Source organism: Nelumbo nucifera, chromosome 5, assembly GCF_055504915.1.
Source record: "Nelumbo nucifera cultivar China Antique chromosome 5, China Antique-T2T, whole genome shotgun sequence".
In the NCBI taxonomy this organism is placed as follows: domain Eukaryota; kingdom Viridiplantae; phylum Streptophyta; class Magnoliopsida; order Proteales; family Nelumbonaceae; genus Nelumbo; species Nelumbo nucifera.
This window is the reverse complement of record NC_142653.1, coordinates 12,306,244-12,331,482: the sequence shown is the minus strand read 5'-3', so window position 1 is coordinate 12,331,482 and position 25,239 is coordinate 12,306,244. Positions and strand designations below refer to the sequence as shown.

General features: G+C 36.5%; 1 protein-coding gene and 1 pseudogene across 2 annotated transcripts; both read right to left on the bottom strand.

The window, feature by feature from the left end:
* Window positions 1-858: 858 nt before the first annotated feature.
* LOC104605678 (presenilin-like protein At1g08700) lies at window positions 859-2,676 on the bottom strand (annotated as a pseudogene).
* Window positions 2,677-3,346: 670 nt separating this feature from the next.
* On the bottom strand, window positions 3,347-12,714 carry LOC104605688 (polyadenylate-binding protein RBP47). 2 transcript variants are annotated; one of them, XM_010270551.3, is made up of 6 exons: window positions 12,004-12,714; window positions 9,134-9,614; window positions 4,383-4,450; window positions 4,175-4,305; window positions 4,000-4,093; window positions 3,347-3,731 (listed from the first exon to the last, which is right to left on the bottom strand). In XM_010270551.3, the coding sequence occupies exons 1-6, from the start codon at window positions 12,286-12,288 to the stop codon at window positions 3,564-3,566; spliced, it is 1,227 nt and encodes a 408-aa protein (XP_010268853.1). In that variant the 5' UTR covers window positions 12,289-12,714; the 3' UTR covers window positions 3,347-3,563. The 2 variants fall into 2 exon arrangements, with proteins under 2 accessions (XP_010268853.1, XP_010268845.1); XM_010270543.3 differs by having other exon boundaries at window positions 4,383-4,465; window positions 12,004-12,541.
* Window positions 12,715-25,239: the final 12,525 nt, after the last annotated feature.

Below are 25,239 nucleotides of genomic sequence, written 5' to 3'. Positions count from 1 at the left end.
TATTGGGAGCTTCCCAATATGCCCCTACATAGGGTATATTGAGGTTTTGACCGGTTCAGGGGGTGGACGTTAAACCAACCCCTCTGAACCAGATTTAAAAAAAAAAACTCAAAAAACTACTGATACACCTCTACCGGCGTAACAATATTTTGAACCTTGGGCTCATGGCTGTGCTGCCTTCACCCCTCTAACTCTAAGGTTATGTTTGGTTTGAAGGAAATGGTAGAGAAAGGTAGGGAATCCTATAAAAGGTTTGTAAAAGATTTTTTTATCTTTCCCTTCCTCTCCCTACTTTTTCCTTCAAACCAAGCAGAGCATAAGGTTGGGGGAGAGGGCTACCCCCTCACTATTATTGCCATTCAATATATATTCTTTTACAAACAAAACAATTTATAGATATTTAGAAAAAATGAAATTCATACACCATATTTCCAGGTCAGGTTAAGGAGGCATTTGGCAACACGATTGGTTTTGTTTTTCAAAACAAAAACAATTGCTACATCAGTAAATTTATGGGCATGATGGGGCAAGCAACCTGACTACCTTGGATTTGGAATTTATTAAACTTTGAATGGGCCCAGCCCATAATCAAGAGCCCACTGCAATGTAAATTCTTCATAATCCCTAGTGTATTAACTAGTGCATAGATTACTTGAGTTAGAAAAAGGAGAGATGAACTAGGATCAACTTTCCAAGACCAATGCACTGTTTGATGATTAAGTACTTGTTAAAATAAGTACTTGTGAACAAGTACTTATTTTAACAACCCTTTAAGCTGTTTGGAAACCCACTTTTTCAAATCACTTATTATGTTTTTAAATGGTTATTAGGATGGAAATGTTTGGTAAGTTACTTTCCCCATAAGTGCTTATATTTATGCAAATGACAATTTTAACCCTCACTTCACTCATACGTATATACAATACTTTTCACATGTTATACCATACATTTCAATTGAAAGCCCACACGGGCTGCCATGTGGATCTATTTAATAATAATTAAAAGGAAACAAAGAGCTTTCTCCCTTTCCTCTCTCTCTTCTTCTTCGCCATTTGTTTATCTCTGCAACAACATTTCTCTTGGGCATTTAGTCGAACAGTACATCCTCACAGATTTCCAGCGAAGGTTCTCCGGGTTTGTCGCTGGAAAAAGCAATCGTTGATACTAGTTGAAGTGGAGATATAAGAGAGGGAGTAGAGTGAAGGGTGGTTTTGTTGGCTGTATTGTTTCGATGACTCATCTCGGTTCAAGGCCAGCTCAACCAACAGCTTCAGTGGTCCACCAAGAGCCAAAATAGCAACTAAGTCATACATGCCAATGCCACAAGCAACACCCACATCATCCATTCTGGTAACTTAATGAACCATGTGGCAACAATGATTCCCAAAAGAACCATATACCCTTGCCGCAAGACTATTGGAAAATCCACGAGAAAAAATTGACAGAACACCAACAATAGTAAAATTGAAAAGCAGAACAGAACAGGTTATCAAATCAATAGGTATGGAGAAATACTGAATTATCGACAGAAAGATTGATTCACCCATAGAACCCAGTACAAACAATGCCGAGAATCGCATGTAGTTCTTCATGAAATTGCTGAAATTATAATAATACAGAACCACAAGGAGAAAGGTAACCGCAGCGATGAGTATGACGAACACTGCAGCGTTGAGTAATGCACCTTCTAGTTTTTGGGTAGTCGAGTCAGAGGGGTTTTCGAGGTAGACCAGCGTTGCAGCAGTGCGAATGGCGTTGGGTCGGGGGAGGAAGGAGTCAGGGCGTATACCAAGAGAACGACTAGGAGCATGCAGATCGAAACTGGGGTCATTACGCCGATAATTTCGACGCCAATGGATTCAAGAATGCTAGATTCCATGGTTAGAGAATTTCGTCAACAATTTGTGGATTGGCTATAGAATTGAGGATTTCTGCATGGAGTCTTGGAGATAGGGAACTCGAAAGATTATCGAATCTCCTTTTATATCGTTAGGGAATAGAGGGGGATGATTAGGATGGGTTAGAGAGAATGAGAGACAAAGAATGAAAGTAAACTGTGTTGATGTCAAGGGAAGAAGATGATGAATAGTGCTTTCTGGGCATAGGAGTATTTTAGGCATTATAAAAATTTATCAGGGATTAGTTCGTCCTATTTTTTTGAAGAAGACTTAAAAAAAATCAACTTGAAATCACTTTTTCAATGAAATATTTTTTTAAAAAAAAAGTATTTATTCTCCAATTTTTTACCAAACACCCGTAAGCACTTAAAAACCACTTAATGTGTGGTCCCAAACAAATTCATTTTACATGCATATTCTCAAACAGGACCCAAGACAAGGCTCCATGCAAATTCATTTTGCTTTAGGCTCGGTTTAAAAAAAATACAGATGCAAATATATACGGTATAAATACATATAAAATTTTGCACTCTACATATTTGCATTTATACTCCTTCCAAACTAAGCCATAGGTCTTACCTTACTTTGTTACAGCCTTGCAGGCTTGGCTTTGCACTACAAACAAGCAAAACCGAGTAAAACGTGTGTGAAAACTAAACCAGTGTTTGCTCTTACAAATCCAATTGTCCTATCATTCTTACGAAATTAGAACCACCAGTTGAAACAAAACAGCACAGAACCCAAGGTCTTGGCTCACGCTAGACCTAAATCAGTAACTAGATTTGGCTCATAGAAGTTGGAGTGTGTACTGAATTTGAACGAGGTTGTGGCTTGTGGGTTGGAAACGTGGAGTCTTCGACTATGCGAGAGGCGAGAGGTTGTATGCGTAAAAATTAAGCTGAAATTCTTAAATACCGATACATCCTATTAAAAAAACTCAGAACCATACTGCATACTGTGAAGGGAGATTTTTAGTTCGTACCAACCACCTATTGATTTACGCAAATTAATATATTATTTTTTATACAAAACCCTAAACCCAAGGAGGTATCACAGCTGACGCGAGCTCCAGGCACAATCGCCTCTCCGAGAAGAGGAAGATTTGATTTTAAATACAGATTGCAATTCTCTTTTATGATAGAAGAAGATTGCAGTCCGCCTGAAGCCCAAAACGAAATATCATATCGCCACAACGACTTCTCCGGGCACAATCGCCTCTCCGAGAAGAGGAAGATTTGATTTTAGATACAGATTGCAATTCTCTGTTATGATAGAAGAAGATTGCAGTCCACCTGAAGCCCAAAACGAAATATCATATCGCCACAACGACTTCCTGCAGTTGCAGGCATTTCCAGACTCCAGTAACAGGGACCGTAGGAATAAGATGCAACAAGAGAATTTGATGGCATCCACCAACTTCAGCTCCCTGCCATGGTCAACAGAGCTCATACAGAAAATCTCAAAAATTTCCAAGACAAGTTCAATTGAATCCCAGAAAACAAATCGGGGTAGTCAAAATTCAACTTTTGTTCACCATGAAAGCTTCATGATGATTGATTAAAAATCCTGCAAACTACATAGCTACTGGAGCAGCTACATCCTACAGTAAATAGACTAATAGAGCAATAGTGTTCTGATGGCTACAGCTAAAAGTGATGATGCAATTCAGCTAACTTGCTGTTGGTGGTTTCCATATATGGGATAAGCTCCATATGCGGTTGCTGCTGCATACATGCTTGGGTCCTGAGGTGGTGGCACAGCATATCCATATCCATCGTATACTTGGCCCCCATAGTATGCTCCATTCCATTGGTTAACAGGATCGGCTCTCAACTGTCAAACACAACATATATTACAAACATCTTTGTCAGAATAAAAGTTGCCATCTGAATTGAATGAAAATGGCAACTCTAGATTCAATAAGTTCTCCAAATAGCATGAGTGGGTAACATTGAACTGAGAAATAAGTAGCATTCCCTTGTCATCTTTATTGCCTTACCCTTTAGCGTAGGTGCGTGCCTGTGTGTGTGTGCAAGAGAGAGAGAGAGAGAGAGAGACTTTATGGATCTTCAGAATTTGAATTGTTAACAACCCAGTTTACCTTGTTCGCTGGATTGCGACCCCAAGAAAGACGAACTGTCTGCTTTCCAATTACAGTCCCATTCAACTTCTGCAATGCCTCCTCAGCATTAGTCCTGCCAATAGGTGTTGATCATTCAGCTAATTGACTTTGATATCTCACTGCATGTGAAAATCAGGATCACTGCTAGGTGTACCTGTTAGCAAACTGCACAAAACCACACCCTTTACCGACTGGAATTTTTACTGAGACAATCTCGCCATACTGAGAAAAAGGTTGTCTGAGGTCTTCATCAGTGACACTGGGGTCAAGGCCTCCAACAAATATCTGCAAAGTAACTTGGGTTAATGAGGTAAAAGGGGAGAACAGCCTTTTTGGTAACAAGATGAGAGAGTTGCACTTACTGTTGTGTTAGTTGAATCACCATCAGACTGTCCACCCAGAGCAGAAGCTCCATTTGATGCATATCCACCTACCAACACCAAAGCTAATTAAAGAAAATGGGATAAGATTTCTGTATATGAATATGGATTAGAAGCAGTGGCTTTGAGAGAGAATGTCATAGCTTTCTACCTCATAATTAAGGCTTCAATCAGCAAGAACAAAGGATGAATAACTATAATACAAAATGGTTCTGATTTTATATCAAGTACATAAATACTTCATAACATGAACCTAAACCACACAACCAAGCATAGAGAAACAGAACAAGATTGAAACCTACCAAACAAAAAGACTGAAGAGGATATGAAGACAATTTCATTCAATTTCATTTCATGACAATGCTTCCATTAGTTTGAACAGTGTGGATATTTTGATCTTGAGAGGCAAGGTTCTGTAGCAAGAGAAAAAACTGTAATAGCATTGTTCAACATTGTCTATTATCTCTCATTGTACTTCCCCAATGTACACAAGTTTGAGGAAACATGTTCAATCTATAACAACTACAGCCAAAGAACTTACTTCTCAGAAAAGCTAGGGCAAACCAAAAAGGACATAAGGTAGTGAGGTATATTTTTCTATCATTATCATAGTGAGAAATGATTAAAAACTCAATTTAATATATAGGGGTGGAATGGTAAAAACCATATTTGACTAGCTGAACCCATATAGTTGGGGCAATGCTTCTTTGAGTTGAGTTGAATACCTCAACCAGGGCCAGCCCCAAGAGATTCTAAACATGATACATTCTCCATTAGATAATATGGAACAAGACCTTCCATTGCTTTTTGTTTCTTCAGATGTATAAGCTCAATGGTCAGTGGTCAGCAATCAGGATTGATAAAAGCAGGACTTGATCCCAGAACTTCAATTAAGCTGGCTGGAACCATCACCTTCCATTTATATCATTCTTTAAAACTTAGACACATACCAATGAAAAAGACAAAAAGAAAAAACACCCTAAAGCCACACCTGTCCTTTTCCAATAAATATACAACAAGCATTACATTACGATTAATGCACAAGCACTGGTAAGAAGTGATCTGTTACAAGTTGAAGGGGCTAAAAGAGGTAGAGGCAGACCAAAATCGAAACCGATATGGGTTGAAGTATTGAGAATGATTTAAGGGAACATAAATTAACAATCTATATGTCAAAGAACATAATGAAATGGCAGAACAGAATTCATTTAGCCAACCCATATAGTTAGGACAAGGCTTAGATGATGATGATACAAGTAATGCAAGTATTGAAGATATGTTCTGCACTTTCATCTTATAGTTTTTTAATAAATATTTTCATCTTATTGTCCTATTCAAGATTTAAGGTTTATGGATATTTGAAGCGTGGAGAATACCAGTACAAGAACTTTAAAGTTATCAGGATTCAGGATACAATAAAAACAATAAATCCCAAAAAGATGAGCTATGGACAAAGTAGTGAAAATGAATAATTTAGTTACAGATGCATTACTTGGTTGACAAACCTCAAAACCAATTTTTCACATCTAAAATTCAGAAAGCCCCAATATCTTTATCTCTACCTTGTTCCTTTTCCATGTCCAGCTTGCAGATGAACCTTCTTTGTAATGTTCTTTTTTTAGAAGCCCAAGTCCTTTCCCTCTAAGAACATGTTTCCAAATTCTCTTTTACGTTGCAGATTTCCAGAATGATCACAATTGATTTGATTAATACAAAGTGGGTATAATGGTCAGGTCTTCTCACAAAATAAAGACACAAGTGATACTAAACCAGTTAGAGTGAACTCTACTGAGCTAAACTCTGATGGATGTTCCCCATGTAACACTGAACGAGCTTTTAGAAAGGGTAATAATATAGCATATTCATGACCTGCCAATACAATTGATTCTGCACAAGTCAATTGTTACCCCTTTTTTATTGGTAAGGCAAATTATTACCTTGGCACACAAGAACGAGTTATCGGCATCCAAGGGCCATGATAGGATGTCTATGGAGGGAGACCCACAATTAGTTACAAGGTGGATGAGGAATGTTCCAAGGCCCCTGGAAAATACCTTACAAGGTTAGAGACTGGGTATGAAGAAGAAATGTTGAAAAGAATCAATATCATCTTAAAGTCTCTCTTTAATAACTAGATAAGCCTTAAGCCCTCTGTGTGCCCCATGTGCGAAGGCCCATGTAAAGCCTTTTTTTCCCTTAATTTGGGATAATTACTGTCAGATGACTTATTCGGAAGTTTGTTCCTATTCACTGCATAACATTTCAAAATAGCACAGAACAACCTCAATGACAAAAAGACAAAAATACCAGTACCAGCATTGCTAGTTCAGTGTTCCAAAATGGTAGAAGTCGATAAATTTTAATGGAGGCCTTGTAACTTCACAATCTTCTGTTGTACAAACTACCATCTTTTTTGCAGCCACCTAGCTTGGAAAAACTACCATTCTTGGTAGTCAGATGCACATAAGGCTGACACCAACTGTGAGATTTATACTGATTTAATGAAGGGCAGTTTTAACATTAAAGAAACAACCTACAATTCTTGTTCAGAAATTAAAAGAGAAAAGAATATTAATATTGATATTATTGTCCACACAAAATAAACTATCTTAGAATTGAAATTGAGAAATAAAAAACATGGCAGTTGTTTTGCATTTCCAACATTGGAACAATGAGTAGGAAGAGACTTCCAAATGAAGCAGTCCCAAGTAATTTTCTCTGTGACTTTTTGAAAATTAATACAAAAATTATAATATAAAAGGTGAAGCAAATTATTGAACCATAATTAGTAAATATATATAATGCATAAATTTATAAATACAGTATAGAATATATTTCTGTACAATTTGATATCAAGAACAAAAAAAATTAGGTGAACAATTTGATTTAGTAAAAGATTGGCTAGACAATTCATGTTTAATATGCTTCCATTAAAAAATTATGGAATATTTTATATGTAAATATATGTATAATACATTTTTGTACATATTTCTTGAATTTTTAAGATATATTTATCTCTTATATATAATATTTTTAAAATACAGATTATCTGTGTTTTATATGTTTATACTGAATAACTCCCATACTTTTACTGTATGCAGGTGCATTTTGTCTCATTTATGTATGTACTGAACATTGGCAGAATTTCAAGATATCCAAAGACAAAAGATTAGAGAATGTTGTATAAATTACACTTATGTACTATTTACTTTTAAGACAAATTTGTACGATACATTTATCAAGAAAATCAATCATTAATTATTAATATTGACTTATCTATCAAAAAATAATAATAATATTGACTTGGATGAGCAAAGTGGACGCACTAATCACCAAATGCTGCTTTTGTAGAATACCTTAAGTGTGGGGCAGGATATTCACATGCACCATATAACATTGTTTGAAAGTGTTTCATGGTTGCATTAATACTTGTAATTTGCTTCTAAGAAAAAGACCAAAGGGGCACTTGTCCCCCAACTGGTGCCTCTTATGTAAGTTGAATAGTGAGACTGCTTTTCATCTCTTAATCTTCTGACCCTTTGTTGGCTTTATTTGAGAATGGTTTCTTTCACTTTTTGGTTGCAGATGGAACCCTCCCGCGATCCTGCCAGCTTCGAAATGTTGGTTTGCCCTTCTATTTTTAGTCGCACTAAAAGAAGGGGCAGGATCTTATGGAAATGTACTAGGGCAGCGGTGGTTTGGACAGTATGGGAAGGAAAAAAAAAACTCAAGAATTTTTTGGGACAAGGAAATGGGTAAGGAGACTTTGAAAAAGATCATCACCATAAAATTGGTATGTTGGGTTAAGACCTTGAAACTCTTCTCAGACTTTAAGGTGGAAAAATTCATCAGATCTTGGGGAGCAATAGCTGGTTCATCCTCTAGAAGACAACAATTCAGTGTGGATTAGTCACCCCCATTTGGTGGCTGGATGAAACTGAATTTTAATGGTAGTAGTGTGGGCAATGCAGGTCCCTTAGGAATTGGAGGGGTAATTAGGGATTCATAATTCAGGTGATGACAAAAACAAAATACCCAATCAGGTTTTGGATTAGACCTAGTCATGGTTTTAGTAACAGAATGGAGAAAAAAAATAATGCAAGGGGCTCCTACAATTGAGTTTGTGTGAATAGAACACACTCTCTGCCAATAATCAAATGATGACCTCATAAACAAAACCACATTTGATGCTCCATATCAAGCATTATCAAGACAATGACTAAATGGAGCAAAGCAATTGAACACAGTTGATGATAATGATGTAACCACAGAAAAATCTCATTAACCAACAAGTCTACCTTTGTTCAGCCTTTAAAGTGCTTTTACAGACATCGAGGAGGCTTTTTGGTTTAAGCATCAACCCATGCTCAATTGATTGATATATGTTTAACGCTAAACAACCATTGGCTTGCAAACAATATAGAAAAGAAAAAACACGCTATCCTCAATAAAGACTTTTTCAGATACCAGCACAATAAGGTGTTTTATTCTGTTATCCCCATCCGACAATATGCACAGGCAAGTTTTCTGAAAGCCATTTAATTTTACATCTTTATTTTAATCTTTCAGCCAGAATAGTGTGAAAAGCCTCTCACCAGTCAATCAAAGATGTGTTGATGAAAGGAACAAAATAATCCTGATGCCACCACCAACTTATAGAAGAATTAACTGGCAAAACAATGTCAGCAAAGTTCTAGATGTTTTGAAGAGATAGGATAATTATTATTCCATACCTTGAGAGGAATACTGTTGTTGATATGCAGATGACTTCCTGGGGGTTGCAACACCTATACGCATAGGCCTACTAGAACAATAAACACCATTCATTTCTGTCATGGCCCGTGATTTCTCATTCTCATCACCAAACCTAACAAAACCATAGCCTTTTGAGCGCCCAGTATTTGCATCAATGACAACTTTTGCACCTTTTACAGATGGATATCTACTGGCAAATGTTTCATGCAGTAAAGTATCAGTAACATCTGCAGCCAAATCTCCTACAAATATAGAATGATCAGACCCAGCATCTGAGCGCCTCTCACCCATGCTAAACGATGCCCAATTCAGGCGAAACGGATGTTCTGTGTTAGGCATTGCAGTGCCATTGTAGTTATGGAGAACTTTTTCGGCTGCGGCATGTGAAAAGAATTCAACAAATCCATAACCCTCAGACTGGCCAGTCTGCTTATTGCGAATAACCTTTATAGAGACAACCTGTGTATATCAAAGGAGGTGCGAAGATGAACATCCAAGGCAATACAATATGAGGACATAATAGCTAGAAATGCCTAATAAAAGGATGAAAAAGGACAACATACAAATAAAGCATTGAAAATTGAGCAGCCATTTCTTGTTCACTTACAAAGCCAAAAAAAGCATAAAATGGAAAGAAATAAAAGAATAGATGCCCATAAATGGGCATGCATAAAAATGAACACATGGTTATCTGTGATTTGTTCTGAACTTTCTCAATTAATTCTTAAGGCTTAGTTTGGAAAGAGTACAAATAAAAATATGTGAAGTAAAAATAGATACAAAATAATACATAATACAAGGTTTTGCTCTCTACATATTTGTGTTTGTACTCCTTCCAAACTGAGCCTAAGGAGCAAAACATGACTGACATTGCAAATCCAAGCATGTTTGGACCTCAGAGCGGGTTGCCCAAGCACTGTGAAGAATGGCATTCACTTGGTTAGTTGGTTTTAGTTAGACCATTGCCTAGCTGCCCCAATGACAAATTCTGCAAAGTAACCACTATAATCTTTGAAAATTTTGTGCGAAATACCATATTATTTATTTATTCCAACAAGGTAATGACCATTTGTGCAAAATCATAGACAAATCAAGTTTCCTATGTATAAAGGCCCTTATCACAGATAGATTTAATATGTTTAAGAGTGAAATGCAAATGTCCCTGAAAAAATTTTACTTCATCTTTTTTCAGAATGGTAACATGAAAATTTATTGAAATGATGGAAATTTGGCCCAAACAACTTGCAAGCACATTAACCCTGGCTGGCTCAATCAACTCACAATCAGGATTTTGAGTCTCAGCCATCCATTCCATGATTCAAATTTGATTTCAGCAGCTTGATTGGTTCCCAATTGAGCTTATTAGAAAAGCTCACTGTCTTATTTAGGCTTTATTAACTGTCAAGGCCACAGATCTGTTTTTAATTTTTACCCTAAAGCTATATGGTTTAATAGAAAATAAGAGAGAAACATAAAGTTGAGGGAAAATTCTTAAGGAATTTGGTGAAAGTTCTAAGAACCTCCCCCTCGACTTTCTATTTCTTCTTTATTTTCTATCAAACCAAATATAAACTAATTGAGTTTTAAACAGCTTAGAAATGTTTTCCATGTTCATCCCTTTGTTAGATTCAATCATAAAGTCCTCCATAAATCACTTAGTAAAAGACATTCTAAAAGCTTGATCTTGGTTTGCAGATTCTAGTGGACTAGTTAGACAATATTTGGTTAACTTACTTGTGCTTATGCCAAGGATCAGTTAATTATAATAGATTATTCTAGAAAAGCAGCTCCCTTTCATTCAATTTCATTAGATCTTGGAATGTATCTAAACAAATACTAAAAGAAGACCACAACTGTCTAATCTCATCGAACCTCAAAAGTTCCATGAATTTTTCTCACAAACAATTACTAGCTATGAATGTCCTGAACGATGAGGCTCTCATAGTCCATATAAAGTATAAACAGATAAGTTTAGCCCCCAAAGAAGATAAAAACTCTTCCCCGAGTCTCCTTAAGCCCAATGACATGTGGCAAATACCCACTACCAATCAGTATAGGTTATAGGACTAGTGTTGCCCAACGGACACCCATGAAAACCAGTCTGACGGTGATCCCACTGCGAAGAAGAAGAATCCACTCTTAGACAACCTCAGCCAATGCAAGGAGCGCAGGAGTATTGGACATAAAAGAGTTCAAAGAATTGGTTCCACTTCCACATCCTAGCAACAGTAGAACAATTGTATTTTCCTTAAGTAGTACTCAGAAAGTCAGGATTTCTATTCCCACCACAACTTAATTCTTTTCAAAAGTACCCCATCACTCACTGTCTCCAAGCTTCCCAAGATACAAAAGAAAAGGAGATTCCCTTCCAAACAATGCTCCATTGCATTAAGAAAACTCTATATCATTCAAATTGTAATCCAACTGTATTCCAAATGTGACATTAATATGATTTGATCAAAAACTATCAGCTCATAGTAGAAACTTGTTTAACTAAAGAGCAATAACAGCCGCATATATGAGATTAAAAAGATGTTTCTCTCCAACAACAAGAACGAGCAGATCTCAGAGCAAATGCCATATGCAAATAAAGGAAGACCCTTTCATTGTAATGGACTTGTCAAACTCCATCAAAAATAACGTCTCTAGCTACTATCACATTTATATCCCAAGCAAATTAGTGGGGAAAACCCTTTAAAGGGCTCTACGTATACACACGTCACATCTTTTTCATATAATTGAAACAAGATAAGGTCAGCTAAGCAGTAAAGGAAAAAAAAAAAGAACAGTTTTTTTTTCCTTCTCGCAAACTATAAGGAAAAAAAAAGGAAAAGAATGAAGAACTAACCTCGCCGGTGTGAGCGAAGCAGTTATGAAGGTAACTCTCGTCCATCCAATAATGAAGGTCACCAACCCAAATCGTCTTATTCTCGTCGCTGGATCCCTGCTGTTGTGACTGCGGCTGCTGTTGGTGATGATGGTAAGGCATGTAGGGTTGAGGGTAGTGCTGAGGCATCATCTGATGCTGCATAACGAGTGTCGCCGCCGGGTACTGCATCGCCATCCACTGTTGCGGGTGGTGCTGGTGCTGCGGTTGTGGCTGCTGCGGATCAGCACCGTTCGTTGATTGCATCGTTTCTTTTCTTCAAAGCTTCCCCCTCCCTCTCTCTTGTCCTTCAAGTTTTAGTTTCGCAGTTTTCTTCAACAGAGAAAGTAGTGTTTGATCGAAAAATTAGGGCGAGATAGAGAGAGAGAGGGCCTGGTCTGGGGGAGCAGAACCAGGATTGGAGAGAGAGAGCCGAGGAAATTATTCACGAGAGGATTAATAGGAGAATATGGACGCTTGTGCCTCTCTCGACCTACGAGAGATTCATCTCGAGTCGTTAGATCTATCAAATGACTTTGGCTCTCGCCGTTGATTAAAGTGACTGTAGATCCACCGCTGCAGTTCCGGAATATCTCTCAAGGATCGGGCGCCAGCTAAATCTACTCTTTGCCCCCGCGTCCCTAGATTCTTTTTTTTTATTTTTTTCAGACTCTCCCTCAAAATTTTCTCCAATATTCGAAGAAATAGGGGAAATACATATACAACTTTATAATGTTTCTTCTTAATTTGTATGACACTATTGCCCTTCCTTAGTCATAAAAATGAAGCCTCACGATGTTATATCAATATAGTATCCTAACATTAGTGATTAGTGACATTGAACATCATGGTTTTCGAATTGCCATTGATCCGGACAGTCGGGTTGAACAGCATGGGAACCATATAAGCAATCAGTTCTGTTTTATCTCAAAGCTGATCTTTTATCAAAAACCATTGAATTAGTTAATGACTCATTGATCTGGGGGATTGAACCATCAACTTGTTAATTCATTCAACGATTTTTTATTATTTTTTATTTTGTTAACTTTTTTGTTAGAACAAGCCATTCATTCAATTCGGATGATCAAACCGTTCACCTAAAAACCGGTGGTCAAAACGATTTCATTTCTAGATCATTTTTTAAAACCACATTGAATATTCTATTGTACCAATTCCCGGGTCATGTAATTAATGTATCAAAACAACCTAAAGTTTTCATCTATCAAAGTCATATCTTATAGTGTACCTTATTCTAATTGATACAAGCCTTCTATATTAAAATGGTGTCCTAATAAATACATACCAGCATTTCAATTGATCATAACCATTCAATTAATGCAAATAAAATTTTAAAGGAAAATAGTATACGGATGGTCCCGGTTAAGTGATATCCAAGTAAATAAATTTTCCCTAATCCCCACATAAATCTGGAAAAAACAGAAAAGAGTTTATTGATCAATTGTAATCAAAAGGGAAAATTCTTGATTAGTACCATGTACTTTGGGCCTAGTGCCACTTTGGTCCCAAAACTTTAAAATGCAATTCAGTATCCAAACTTTCAAACCGTTAACAGTAGGTACTAGATTGTCACGTTATGAAAGTTCAGATATTAAATTATCGTATTTTAAAACTTGGGGACCAAAGTAGCACTAAGCCCAAAATACAGGATACTAATCGGAAATTTTCCATAAACAAAATCCATTCCCCTCTCAAAATCGAAAAAAAGGGCCCCTAAATAATGTATCAATCTAATTTTAGAGTATCGTGAATTGTAATTAAATATATATGCATGCATCACTTAAGCGAATGAGATTAATCTATTACATTTGGGAGACATCTGTAGTGGCTTAGATTTTTTTTTTTTTGGGTCTGGTCTAATACAAATAGTTTAATTGTAAAAATCTTGGCATATCTTAGTTGATTTGATACGTTATTTGAATCGGCTAAAATAGATGAAACTTTGGTATATCATTTCAGATTTTCAGATAACAGGGAGGAGGTCGCATTACTTGTGAGTTGTGACTATTGGGCTTGACACAGTGGATGGTTGACATTTTGGTTTCATGGGGGATGGCTTACACAAGCCGAGAGATGGGTAGCTCGTCCCCATATCCCCACCCTGTTATCAGCAAAGATAGATCCCAAGTCTTTGGAGTCTCTGTTATAGCTTATTAAAAAAAAAAAAATCCTATATAATGGTTGGAAATACAACACAACATGCATTTCGACCATTTATGTATTTTGGTTGAAAGCTAACAGGGCAAATTCAGTAATACTTTCCTCCATAAGATATATAAACTGTTATAAATATCTTATATGCATACTTAGGGGCTAGAATAATTTCATCCATTTCATAAATTTTTAAGTTTGTATTACTGGTAACAGTGACAGGTAAAAAAATATCATTAATACAAAGAAAATATGGTAACATAAATGGGGATTTGGAATAATATATTTAAAAAGATACTAAAAAGTTGTGAGGATAGTGTTTGGAGAATGGTATTCAAGTAATTTAAAAATACAAATGGACATTTCTATAAATCGGATTTAGTGCTTACAAAATTGTGTTTGCACCATTTAATAGTCTTTTTCAGCCGTGCAGTAAGGAACACCCTCGCATGAGTATAAAAATATTATCGATACACGGTTAAAAAAACTATAAAAATGATGCGAACACAATTTTGTGATGACTGAATCTGCACGTTATGTAAACCGTTTCGCATTTGCTAAAATTGAGTAGTGGTTTCTGGCGAGTGTTTTCTAGCCTTTTGTTGTTCAAATAAGAAGAAAGAATAAGAGAGGTTTTGTTTTGGGGTTCGACAGAATGAAAAACATTCATTTTTTTTGGGCTTGGACTGAGAGATAGAGTAAAAGGGCACTGCGGACTGGGCTGGGCCGGGCCGTTGGAGAGGGGAAAACATGTTAAAATAAAATAAAAATATATAATATATAAAAATCGGTTGATTCGATTAACCGTTGATTTTTTGATAGGTTAATAAAAAATCGAACTGATCATTCGATTTTTTTTTTAAATCCAAACTGAAACCAAATCGATCGATTCAATTAACCAAAATTTTTGGATTCATTTCTCAAATTTTCGGTTTCTTATGGACACCCCTAAAATTGAGACGTTTGCGGACCGTAGATATATGCTCCCATAACTTTTATTTTTTTATTTTTATACCATGATATCTACGGTAGACTGACTGAACGGGTAAACGAAAGGAAAGGGTAGAAAAGAAGGCGGGAGAGGAAAAAAGAGGGAATGTTCCAACTGCGGGATGATGCTGAGTGCTAACTTTATGTTGAATCGGGACGTTCATGTGCTTACATCCATGTAAAGTATAAACTTGTTTGTCAAAATCAAACCAGCCAGCACATTCCAATCAGGTTCGATCAAAAAAGTCTTTGTTCTGGAATCCCCTCTAGCTGCTTGCCATTTTTGAAAATTGTTCGCTCGCTCTTTCGTGGCTGCCAGGGTAGATGTGTGTATGGGTATTTCATATTTGATATCAGCACTACACTTAAAGTCCATTACAAATGTACCTGGTCCAATCCAGTCCAATGGATATTTTGGACCATTTTACACTGGTCCAGAGATTGTTCAAACTGTTAAAATTCCTGTTAATTTAGATTAGTTTCTATTCAAACTTGGTCCATTGACATTTATGTTCTTATCTTCTATCAATGGATTAGATATTGGCTCAATCCAATATAAATTTATTATAGACTGATCAGGACCAATTTAATATATCATATTGGTCCATCCAATCCGTTCAAATTCAATATATCTTATTGGTCTATCCAATTTGTCCATATGATTTTTGATTTGGATGAAGTCCAATCCAAAACCGGTCCATTGACATCCCTACAGCCCATTAGGCCTTTTCAATCTATATATATGGATTATGCCGTTTGGACGGATTTCATTCTTCAATCTGTCTGATCATTTTGGCCCAAATATGGACAAATCGACTGTTCTGTCCTTTCGAGTTGAGATCTCCTAATATGACTCCACTCATTTCACCTTGACACAGAAATCACCGTCATAAAAGTGGGAACCCTCATGAATGAGATGTGTGGTGCCGGATGAAATTGGGAGGGTGTTGGAATGTATTTTATTGACAGGTGGTCCCGACTCATTCCTTTCACACGCGCAACATGTGGCATTTCATTTTTTCCGGTATCAGGTATTTTCTTCGGCACCATAGATTTTAACCTGAATTAAAGTTAGAAACTGGACGTGGTCCACACAAAACACAAAATTGGGCATGTGTTGAGCCATTGACTCCTAGACCCGGTCCAAAGGGCATGGGCCAAGTAGGTTACCAAAACCACCACATTTTACCCAAAACTCTCCTTTGAACATGTGAATGTGGCATGCATGGAACTTTGCGTTTTGCTCGCCGGCTGCTGAGTGGATTCTTCGTTTCTTCCTTGCCGGTCGCCGGTCACATTCATATTGGACTCAGAACGGGGTCTTCGACCACAGCCCGGTCCAAACCTATTTAATTATTTCAAAATGGAACCGTGCACCTTTCCAAGTGGTCTTGACGCGAATACAAAATATATAATGCCACTTTTGCTAGGGATGGGCCTACATGTTCTAGGTCCAGCCCAACAGACGAGCTCCAAAATTGCTCGACCAAAATCTAAATCCAAATCCAAGTTATAAATCCCAATTCGGCAATTCCCAGTACCAGCAACGTCAGCGACTAATTTTCAAAGGGGTAACCGGGTAAATAAATAATCGAAAAATGGTGTCTTAAGTTTTTAATTTATCGTTTTTTTTGAAGGGGGTTTGAATATATGATCTCATGATTTTACCCAAGGGGGTTTGAATATATCGTATCGGGGCTTTCCCGATATGCCCAGGGGTGTTTCGGGTCAGCAGCTAGATCGGCCTTAAACCGACCCCTTTGAATTAGATTCAAACAAAAAGAATGAAAAAAACAGTACCAATACGTCCTACCGGCATATCGCCTTGTATCGATATTACTGTGATTTTACCATCTATCTATCTATCTATATATATATAGCAAGACGGTCCACGTCAACATGCTTCTCCTTGCTCCATTACCCCCATCCTGCATTCTCCTTGACTCTCTCTCTCTCTCTCTCTCCTCTCCCATTCCCACCACTCCCATTAAGCCATGTCACCATTACCAACCTAATTAAAATATACATATTAATTAATAAATAGTTAAATACGGTTAATATTTAATCCAACCCATATTCAATGAATATTAAATAGTATTATTACCAAAAGTTAATAAATACATTTAGTAAATTACCAAAAATTAATAAATATTGTTATTAATTAATTCATCATGATTTTTTAAAGTATTTTGGGTAAATACTGTTATATTCATGTTAATTAACAACATTTTGTAAAAATTGAAAACTCTTTAACCAATTTCTATAAAATTGAGAAATATATTTATTAATATTAAAAATATAAAATGTTAGTTATTTCTATTATTATAGTTAATAACCGAATGTAGATGGGGGAATAAAATATTATAATGTTGGAAAATAAAATTATTAATTAATTTATATTGGAAAATAAAAGATAAATTAGTATAATTTTATTAGTAAACTACCTAATAAAAATAAATATTTAGTAAAAATTTAAAATAATTTTCAATAAATCTCCATGATTAAACAAATGTAATAAAATTTTCAAAAATTTTCATAAAACTACATTTTCGTAAAATAAAATTTTGGAAATTAAAAGACATAAAATTATGAAAGTTCATTTAAAATGTATTAAATAATTATGGAAAATTACTGAAATATTTTGGAAAGTTTAAGAAATTTTATTACTTTGTTAGGTTTTGGAAAATTATTGAAAAATTATGTAACTTTCATTGTAAATGATTGAAAATTATTAAAGATAAATGAGTATGGGAAAGGGAAAACCACAATTTAAACCAATAATTACAAATTATTATAATAAATTAGTATGATATTGGAAAAAGGAAATAATTGATTGGTTTATAGTAAACATATCCTTTTGATCATGGTTTTCAAAACCGAACCGAGAAAACCGAGAACCAGTCACCTAACCGGTTCCATTTTCCCAAAAACTGTTGATTTTGGTTAGCAAACCGCTGAATCGGCCGGTTAACCATTTGAACGGTTTTGACTATTTTTCAAATTTTTAAATTTTAATTTTTTTTTATTTTTTGTTAGAACGGGCCAACTGTTTGGGTCGAATGAGCGAACCGTTCGACTCGGTAAACCGGACCCCTGACCGATTTGGTCACCGGGTTGGTTTTAAAAACCATGTTTTTGATCATGTTTGTCATCATAATTGAATATTGGGTTGATGAGGAGTGGATGCCTTGCCTTGAACTTGCCTGACATTGGGAATGGGGCAAGGAAATTTCGAGAATTCCCCATCCTTGATGTGGAGTGGGTGCCTTGCCCTAAACTCGCCCTACATTGAGGACAAGGCAAGAAAATTCGAGGATTTCCCGTCCCTAACGGGGAGTGGGTGCCTTGCCCTAAAACCCACTTGACATTGGGGACGGGGTGAGGATGTGGTACGTGTCTTGACTACAGGGTGGAGACAGGGATGGGGTGTCCCGCCTTGAACCTACTCCATTGCCATTCCTATATATTGTTAATTATTAATAAAATTAATAAAAAAATGTTAATTTATTTATTTTTATTTATTTAATTCAATCAAAATTTCATTTAAAAATAATAACAGATATTAAAATTACTATAAATTATTAATAAATTAAATTTATTAAAAAATATTTATTCATATTAAATAAACAATAATCATTTGCTTTAAGTTAACATTAAATAAAAATACAGTTATTAAATTTTTAAATATTAATAGTAACTTTGAATACTTTTAATTAATTAATAGCAAATTTTAATTATTAATTTATCAATTAATTAATAATAAATAAAATTATTGAATCTTTCAAATTTCCCGTGCAACGAACGGATCACCACTAGTATATATATATATATATATATATATGATCTGATGAGGGATGTTGAGTTGTTGACCAATATAAGGTGGGTCGACTCACTGGCCATTTCTCCAATTGGGGTCTGATCTCTCACCTTTAGAAAGTCTTATAAAGTGGCATAAAAAAATAATCAATAAAGTACGGAATACATTATATATATATATATCTTGAGTTGCTGACCAATTGTACATTTACCCACGTTTTTTGTTCGGCTGCTGATGTGTTCCCATCTGAGGTCAAAACTCTAATCTCCAAGCCCAACAGGCCAATAATCGTGGTCATGGAAACAGCCCAGTGCCCACCTACTCAGATTCTTTCCGTCCAAAAAAATATTAATGTAATGGGGGAATAGTAGGGTAGGAGAGTTCTAATTTCTAAATTCGAACTAAACATTGTTGGGCAGGAGTTGGTGGTAGTGTGTGTAAACACTAAGCTAAGCTGTTCTGGGTTCTGTCCAGGCGTAGGCCCATAGATAGCTCAAACCAACGTGCAAACCCCAGTCCAATTGAGGTGGTTTTGGACCGTTGGGCTCAGCCCTGGATCTTCCTAAGTTACAACCCTAGTCCTGGGTTCCAAATTTCACATGTTCAACACTTCATGTAAACCGTCTTTCTCTTTGCAAGTTCTTTTTAAATGCCCCTTGATGAATTGAGAGAAGCATGCTACGCCCTTAACTAAATCATGGATACAAATGCTCTTAAATCTTCTATCCACAATAAAATTAATTGATGAAGGGTGATTTGACCTCCAATGACATCGTGACACATGTTAGACAGGACTGCCACATGACACCTCAATGCTATATGAACAGCTGTGGATCTCACTAAATAAAGGAGGTGTACCTCGGAATCAGTTCGAGCACCTCCTATGCAGCTTGTGCACCTCAGGAGAGTGGCTAGCAGCACTTCATTCAGGAGCAACCTTTGGTACCTCGTTAGTACCAATCCAATGGACCTTGGCTTGAGGAGTGATCTCTCTTCGAAGGACTTATCGGCCTAACTGAGGTCCAGGTGGCGACTTACGAGACGTGATCGCTGACCTCCTTTGTGGGCGTCTAATCACTCTTGAATCCTTCGGAAGTCAGCTCCCACACTTATCGTTTCGAAGGCAACCGGATAAGGCACGGAAGCCTAGTTCGCGTGCGAAACTACCTCTGAGGACTTTGGAGTGGCAAGTCACATCTTCCCGGGGATCTCGGACGTGGTGCATGAACCTCATGCCAACTGACGCCTATATAAAGGCGCCCCCATTTTCTAAGAAGGGTACATGCGGTTTAGCTCTCACAGTTCAATAGCTTTCAAGTTCTCTCAAAGCTCTTCATTGACTTATGCAATTGAATACCCACCCTAGGTAAAACAATCCAAACACTCTGTTCATCACTTTCTTGCAACTTGACCAAACAACCTACTCAGTTTGACATCTGAACTGTCTACTAACAAAAAATATCAAATCACGCACCATCACTACCCATACCCACTCACATGACATAACAACCACACATCACATCGAAAACATATTCCAAAGTTGTATATTGCCATTCATGGGGAGATATGTTGTCGATTCACGGCACGACTGCAACTTCTTGTGGGTAGCGTTCCGAGTATCAGATTCTGGAGTCGATCCAAATGACCTGGGTTACTCCACAAACAATTTGGCTTAAATTTGGGTTGGGCTTTGTCCAACAAAGCTTGGGCCTACTAAGGGCAACCCTACAAAACTACAGCCTATGCCAATTGAATGAATTTATAAATGCCTAACACCAAATCAAACTTGATCATTTTGAGTCCACCATTAATTCCCATAAGTGCAATTTGTGGATTGATCTAGCTCTCTTTGCTGGCCAGTTCAAATGGTCCAAAAGAAAGCGGAGGGGATCTCTATATTAGCCATACAGTCACTTCTTTGGCCAGTAGCCATATAGCTATACTACCCTATATCGTATAGATAAATTCCAAGTATTTTTAAGTTAAAAAAAAAGGATTTATTTTGCCACCGACAACTTCTCTTTGGCCGAAGTTTGCCTCGTTATAAATTTATAATCAGATAAAATAGGGAGCACGTGGAGCCTATCAGGCCACCACATAAGATGCCATCTGGAAAAAAAAGATTCCTGCTTTGTTTATCTTTTGATCTTTGTCATGCCCAACAGGCCTGTCCCCATTTTCTAATTATTTATTTATTATTATTATTGTCATTATTTTTATTATTTGGAATAAATCACTGGGGAATCAAGAATCTATTTAGCCCATTATAATGAATCATCATTATTGTTAACCGTTTGATTTGTAGAAACAGGGGTCTGAAATCGAAATCGGAATGATATTCTAATTCTAACTGTTTGACTGAGTGGAATCGAAATTTCATTTTCAATGACATTCTCCCATTTGAGGGAATCATCATTTCCTTCCCTCCTTAGGGAGTGAAATCCCATTCCAGTTGATTTTAATTCTCATTTCGATTCATGTTTGAACCAAACAAATTAAGAGAATACACCATTCGGATTCTGATTTCAACAGATAATGATTCCGATATTATGACAAAGCAAACGGGGCCTAAGATGATGGAGATCCCCATTTAATAAATTTCCTAGGTGAATGGATAATTTTCTACCATCGGCTGTGCACAATAATTTTGGAGCCCTTTTTTTTGGGTAATAGAATCATTTTTCACATTTCCACGTCTATTTGTTTATGGGTACGTATGGGCTGGGCAGAGCAGGCTAATCGGCCCACTGTAAGGCAGGGATGGGTGATCTTCCTTTGGATATTCTGCCTCTTAATTTTGACAATCTATCAATTTATGGACTATGAAAATAATTAGAACAGTTTGCCAGCTGGATAAAAAAGCTTCAGGTTCAGAGAAATCACATTAAGCCAAATAGATGATGCCTTATCATGATCACAAGCAATTGAAAGACTGAAACATATAAAACCAAAAACAAGGAATACAACTAGAAACAAACACTCACACCAGAAGCAGATGCATACTAACTAGTAACTACTCTTTAGTCATGAACTCCAGAATGTCCTACACCTGGGCTGTGACCCGGGGCTGTAGGTCTTATATCAAGTGTTCCTATCTCCATATCATGATTGTAGTTATATTTCCTTGATGAATCTCTGCTAACCTTTCTATGTGGCCGAACATCTCTAGAACTGTGGACAGTAATCTGCATTGGCTCTACTTTCTCAGCTAGAGATGGAAACCCTTCTACCCCAACCAACCATTTGTCTGAAGGTCTTCCATTTGTCTTGTGATATTTCCCTGAGACAATTGCAGCTGGAAACATGATAACAGAGGAAAATATGACCAGAACCATTAGCACCTTCATTGTCATGTTTGCAATAACTATGAAACTTAATTAACTTGGTTCAGATGTCCAGTATATATATAGTGCTCATGCATGTATGAACGACCAACTTCAGCGGCTCTAATTTGGTTCAAAAGCTCCATTATTGTTGATTAATATTAAAATAAGATTTCAACGCTCAGTGAACCACAAACTACATTGACGCATGATTCAACTCGCAATTCTTTTAATAGAACCCACAAGCTATTGTCCCTGAACTCATCGAACTATCAACAGAAGAATGAACTTTTCTTTTAGAAGCCTGAAAACCTCCCAACAGATTCTGATCATTGGCATATATAGTGGCTATTCTTTTAATTAAAATACATGAAGAGTCTAAGTGGGATTGAATTTTTGCTAAACCTGGTGTCTTTAGTTTAACCCAATTCAACGACCATTATCTCCTGCACGTGGGTCCAGAAGGCAATAGTGCGTTCTAATTGCATTCTTAATTCTGTACTAGATCTGTAACTCTGTGTCTATTACAGCTTTTGATGATGCAATTAAGTGGTTCATGATGGGGTCTAACGCCTTCAAAAAGGTTCACCAATATAATAGTGGTGGACTGATCACTGACGAAGGTGTATCTGCTCATTTGCAAAATATCAATATATAATTCAATATTAATTCTTTCTCTCTATTCTGTGTATGTCTTATGTGCTTGTGTTTGACTCTTCCTCGAGACTGGCCAAATAAAACAAACAGTCCCCTCCATTAAGTCTTGCAAGTTCTCACAGGAGAAAAAATAGGATAAATTAGCATGAAAAATAAAGGTTGTAGGAATTAATACGGGTTCTCACTTGATCTTTCTTCTCATTGTCTTCATTTAGAAAATCTAAACAATAGACTAAAATTGAATTTTAATTTATTATTACAAAGATAAGGTCTAACGCTAGCTGTATATGAAGTTTGATTTAGAACTTTAATTTTGACTTTTGATATATCAGGGATATTAGAGTCTAACCTGGATCGATAGACACAGAAGGCATAAAAACATGACTAGTGTGAAACCCAAGCCCCAAAGGTTGAATTAGGGCTGCAAACGGAATCCTTAGTTTAATTTGAATGCAATTGGATTAAATATGGATTCAGCCGAATCTGATAATTAATGAATAAAAGAGGCACAAATTTAATAATAATTATTGAAAAAATTCAACTTTCATATTAGTTATTTTTAAGTTAGTTTATTCGTAACATATAATGTTGCAGAATAAAAACCTATTTGGGGATCTCATCTAACAACTTAAGCCTTAAGCTTTTAGGTTGACATATAATATCAAAGTTATTTCTGATTCATTTTTGTTAATATTAATACAATATATTGACTATTTTTAGTTTAATTTATTAATGCATATAATGTTCAAAACTGAGGGTTCGTTCGGTTCACAATCGCAATCGGAATCGGAATGGCCTATTCCCATAGTCTGTTTGGTTCAAACAGGAATGGGAATGAAAATTGGAATCAGCAGAAATGAGATTTCATTCCCAAGGGAGGGACAGGGAATGACCATTCCCTCAAATGGGGGAATTCCATTCCAGCAGGAATGTAAATGGGATTCCGATTCTATCCAACCAAACAGTTGGAATCAGAATAGCCTATTCCTATTTGAATTCCAGACCCCTATTCCTGTGAACCAAACAGGGCCTGATTTCACTAGAAACTGAACATTAACGGATCAACTAAATATCTAGATGTCTCAAATTTGAACCCAATCCATTTGCAGCCCTCAGTTGAGTTTAAGGATAATTATGGGCTAGGTTAGGCTTAGCATAGTGTATAGATCCAGCCCAGGGTAAACACCGGGCCAATGGACCCTAAGCAAATTGAACCATATACCTGAGTTTTTGTAAATTTATTTTTATATAAAAATGATATATTTTGGGGTCTTGTAAACATCCATGAAGTTAAGTAGGTTGGGACAGAGCAAGGTCCACTGACCTTACCACAGAGAGCTTAGGGTTTATTCAGAGTTTCCTACATTTTATGTAATTGTTCATGCATTCTATCCTATTTAGTTGTGGCTAAAACTTTGATTCTGTACAGTACTGTTACAGAATTAGACATATTTGAGTGACAAGTGGTGTAATGTTCGGTCCCTGTTTCATTATTATTAATTAAATTTCAGAACAATGTATTAGTGGGCCTTTCCTTCGTTTTTAATCCTGACTTTCATGTGAAGGGGCATGTTAGAGAATAAAACTTATTTGTGGACCTCACCTAATGGCTTAAGCTTTTGGGTTGAATGGTTCCCTAAGATGTACCATAGGTTACATTTGTTTGTAATGCAATTTCATTTGTACGAGCATGCATGAAAATATAAATTTTGGTTCGGTTTTGCGTTGGCCTTTACTCTGCCTTAAGTTCACTTAGGTTATATATGTTTGATTTGAAGAAAAAAGAAGGAAAAGAAAAGAAAAGGCTAGGTCCATATGCACAATGAGACATTTTTCATATTAATTGAGAGAGAGAGAGAGAATAGACTAGCTTTAAAGAACAAAATAAGAGTTTATAAGTTTATGTACATTGAATTAAGAAAGTTGAGATGTGATAGGGAATGACTTGTTAGATGAGTGTGCAACAAATTCAACGACAAAGAGAAGGCTCAGTTCTGAATGGAATGACCAATAACCCGAACTGTGACCAGGTTCTGTTGGCCGAAAATCATCAATTTATTCCGCCTTACTTGTACTAGATCTCATCGTGCAAGTCTGCAGGGTGCTGATCACCCCTCCTTATTTCTGCTCTCTTATCATGGCTCGACCATTTCTTACATTCCTTTCTCTTCCCAGTTTTCAAATGCCTTCCCTCAACAGAAACAACTTCATGGGAGATGATCAACACAAGTCAAAATAACCTTGCTGTGGGCCATTACGAGA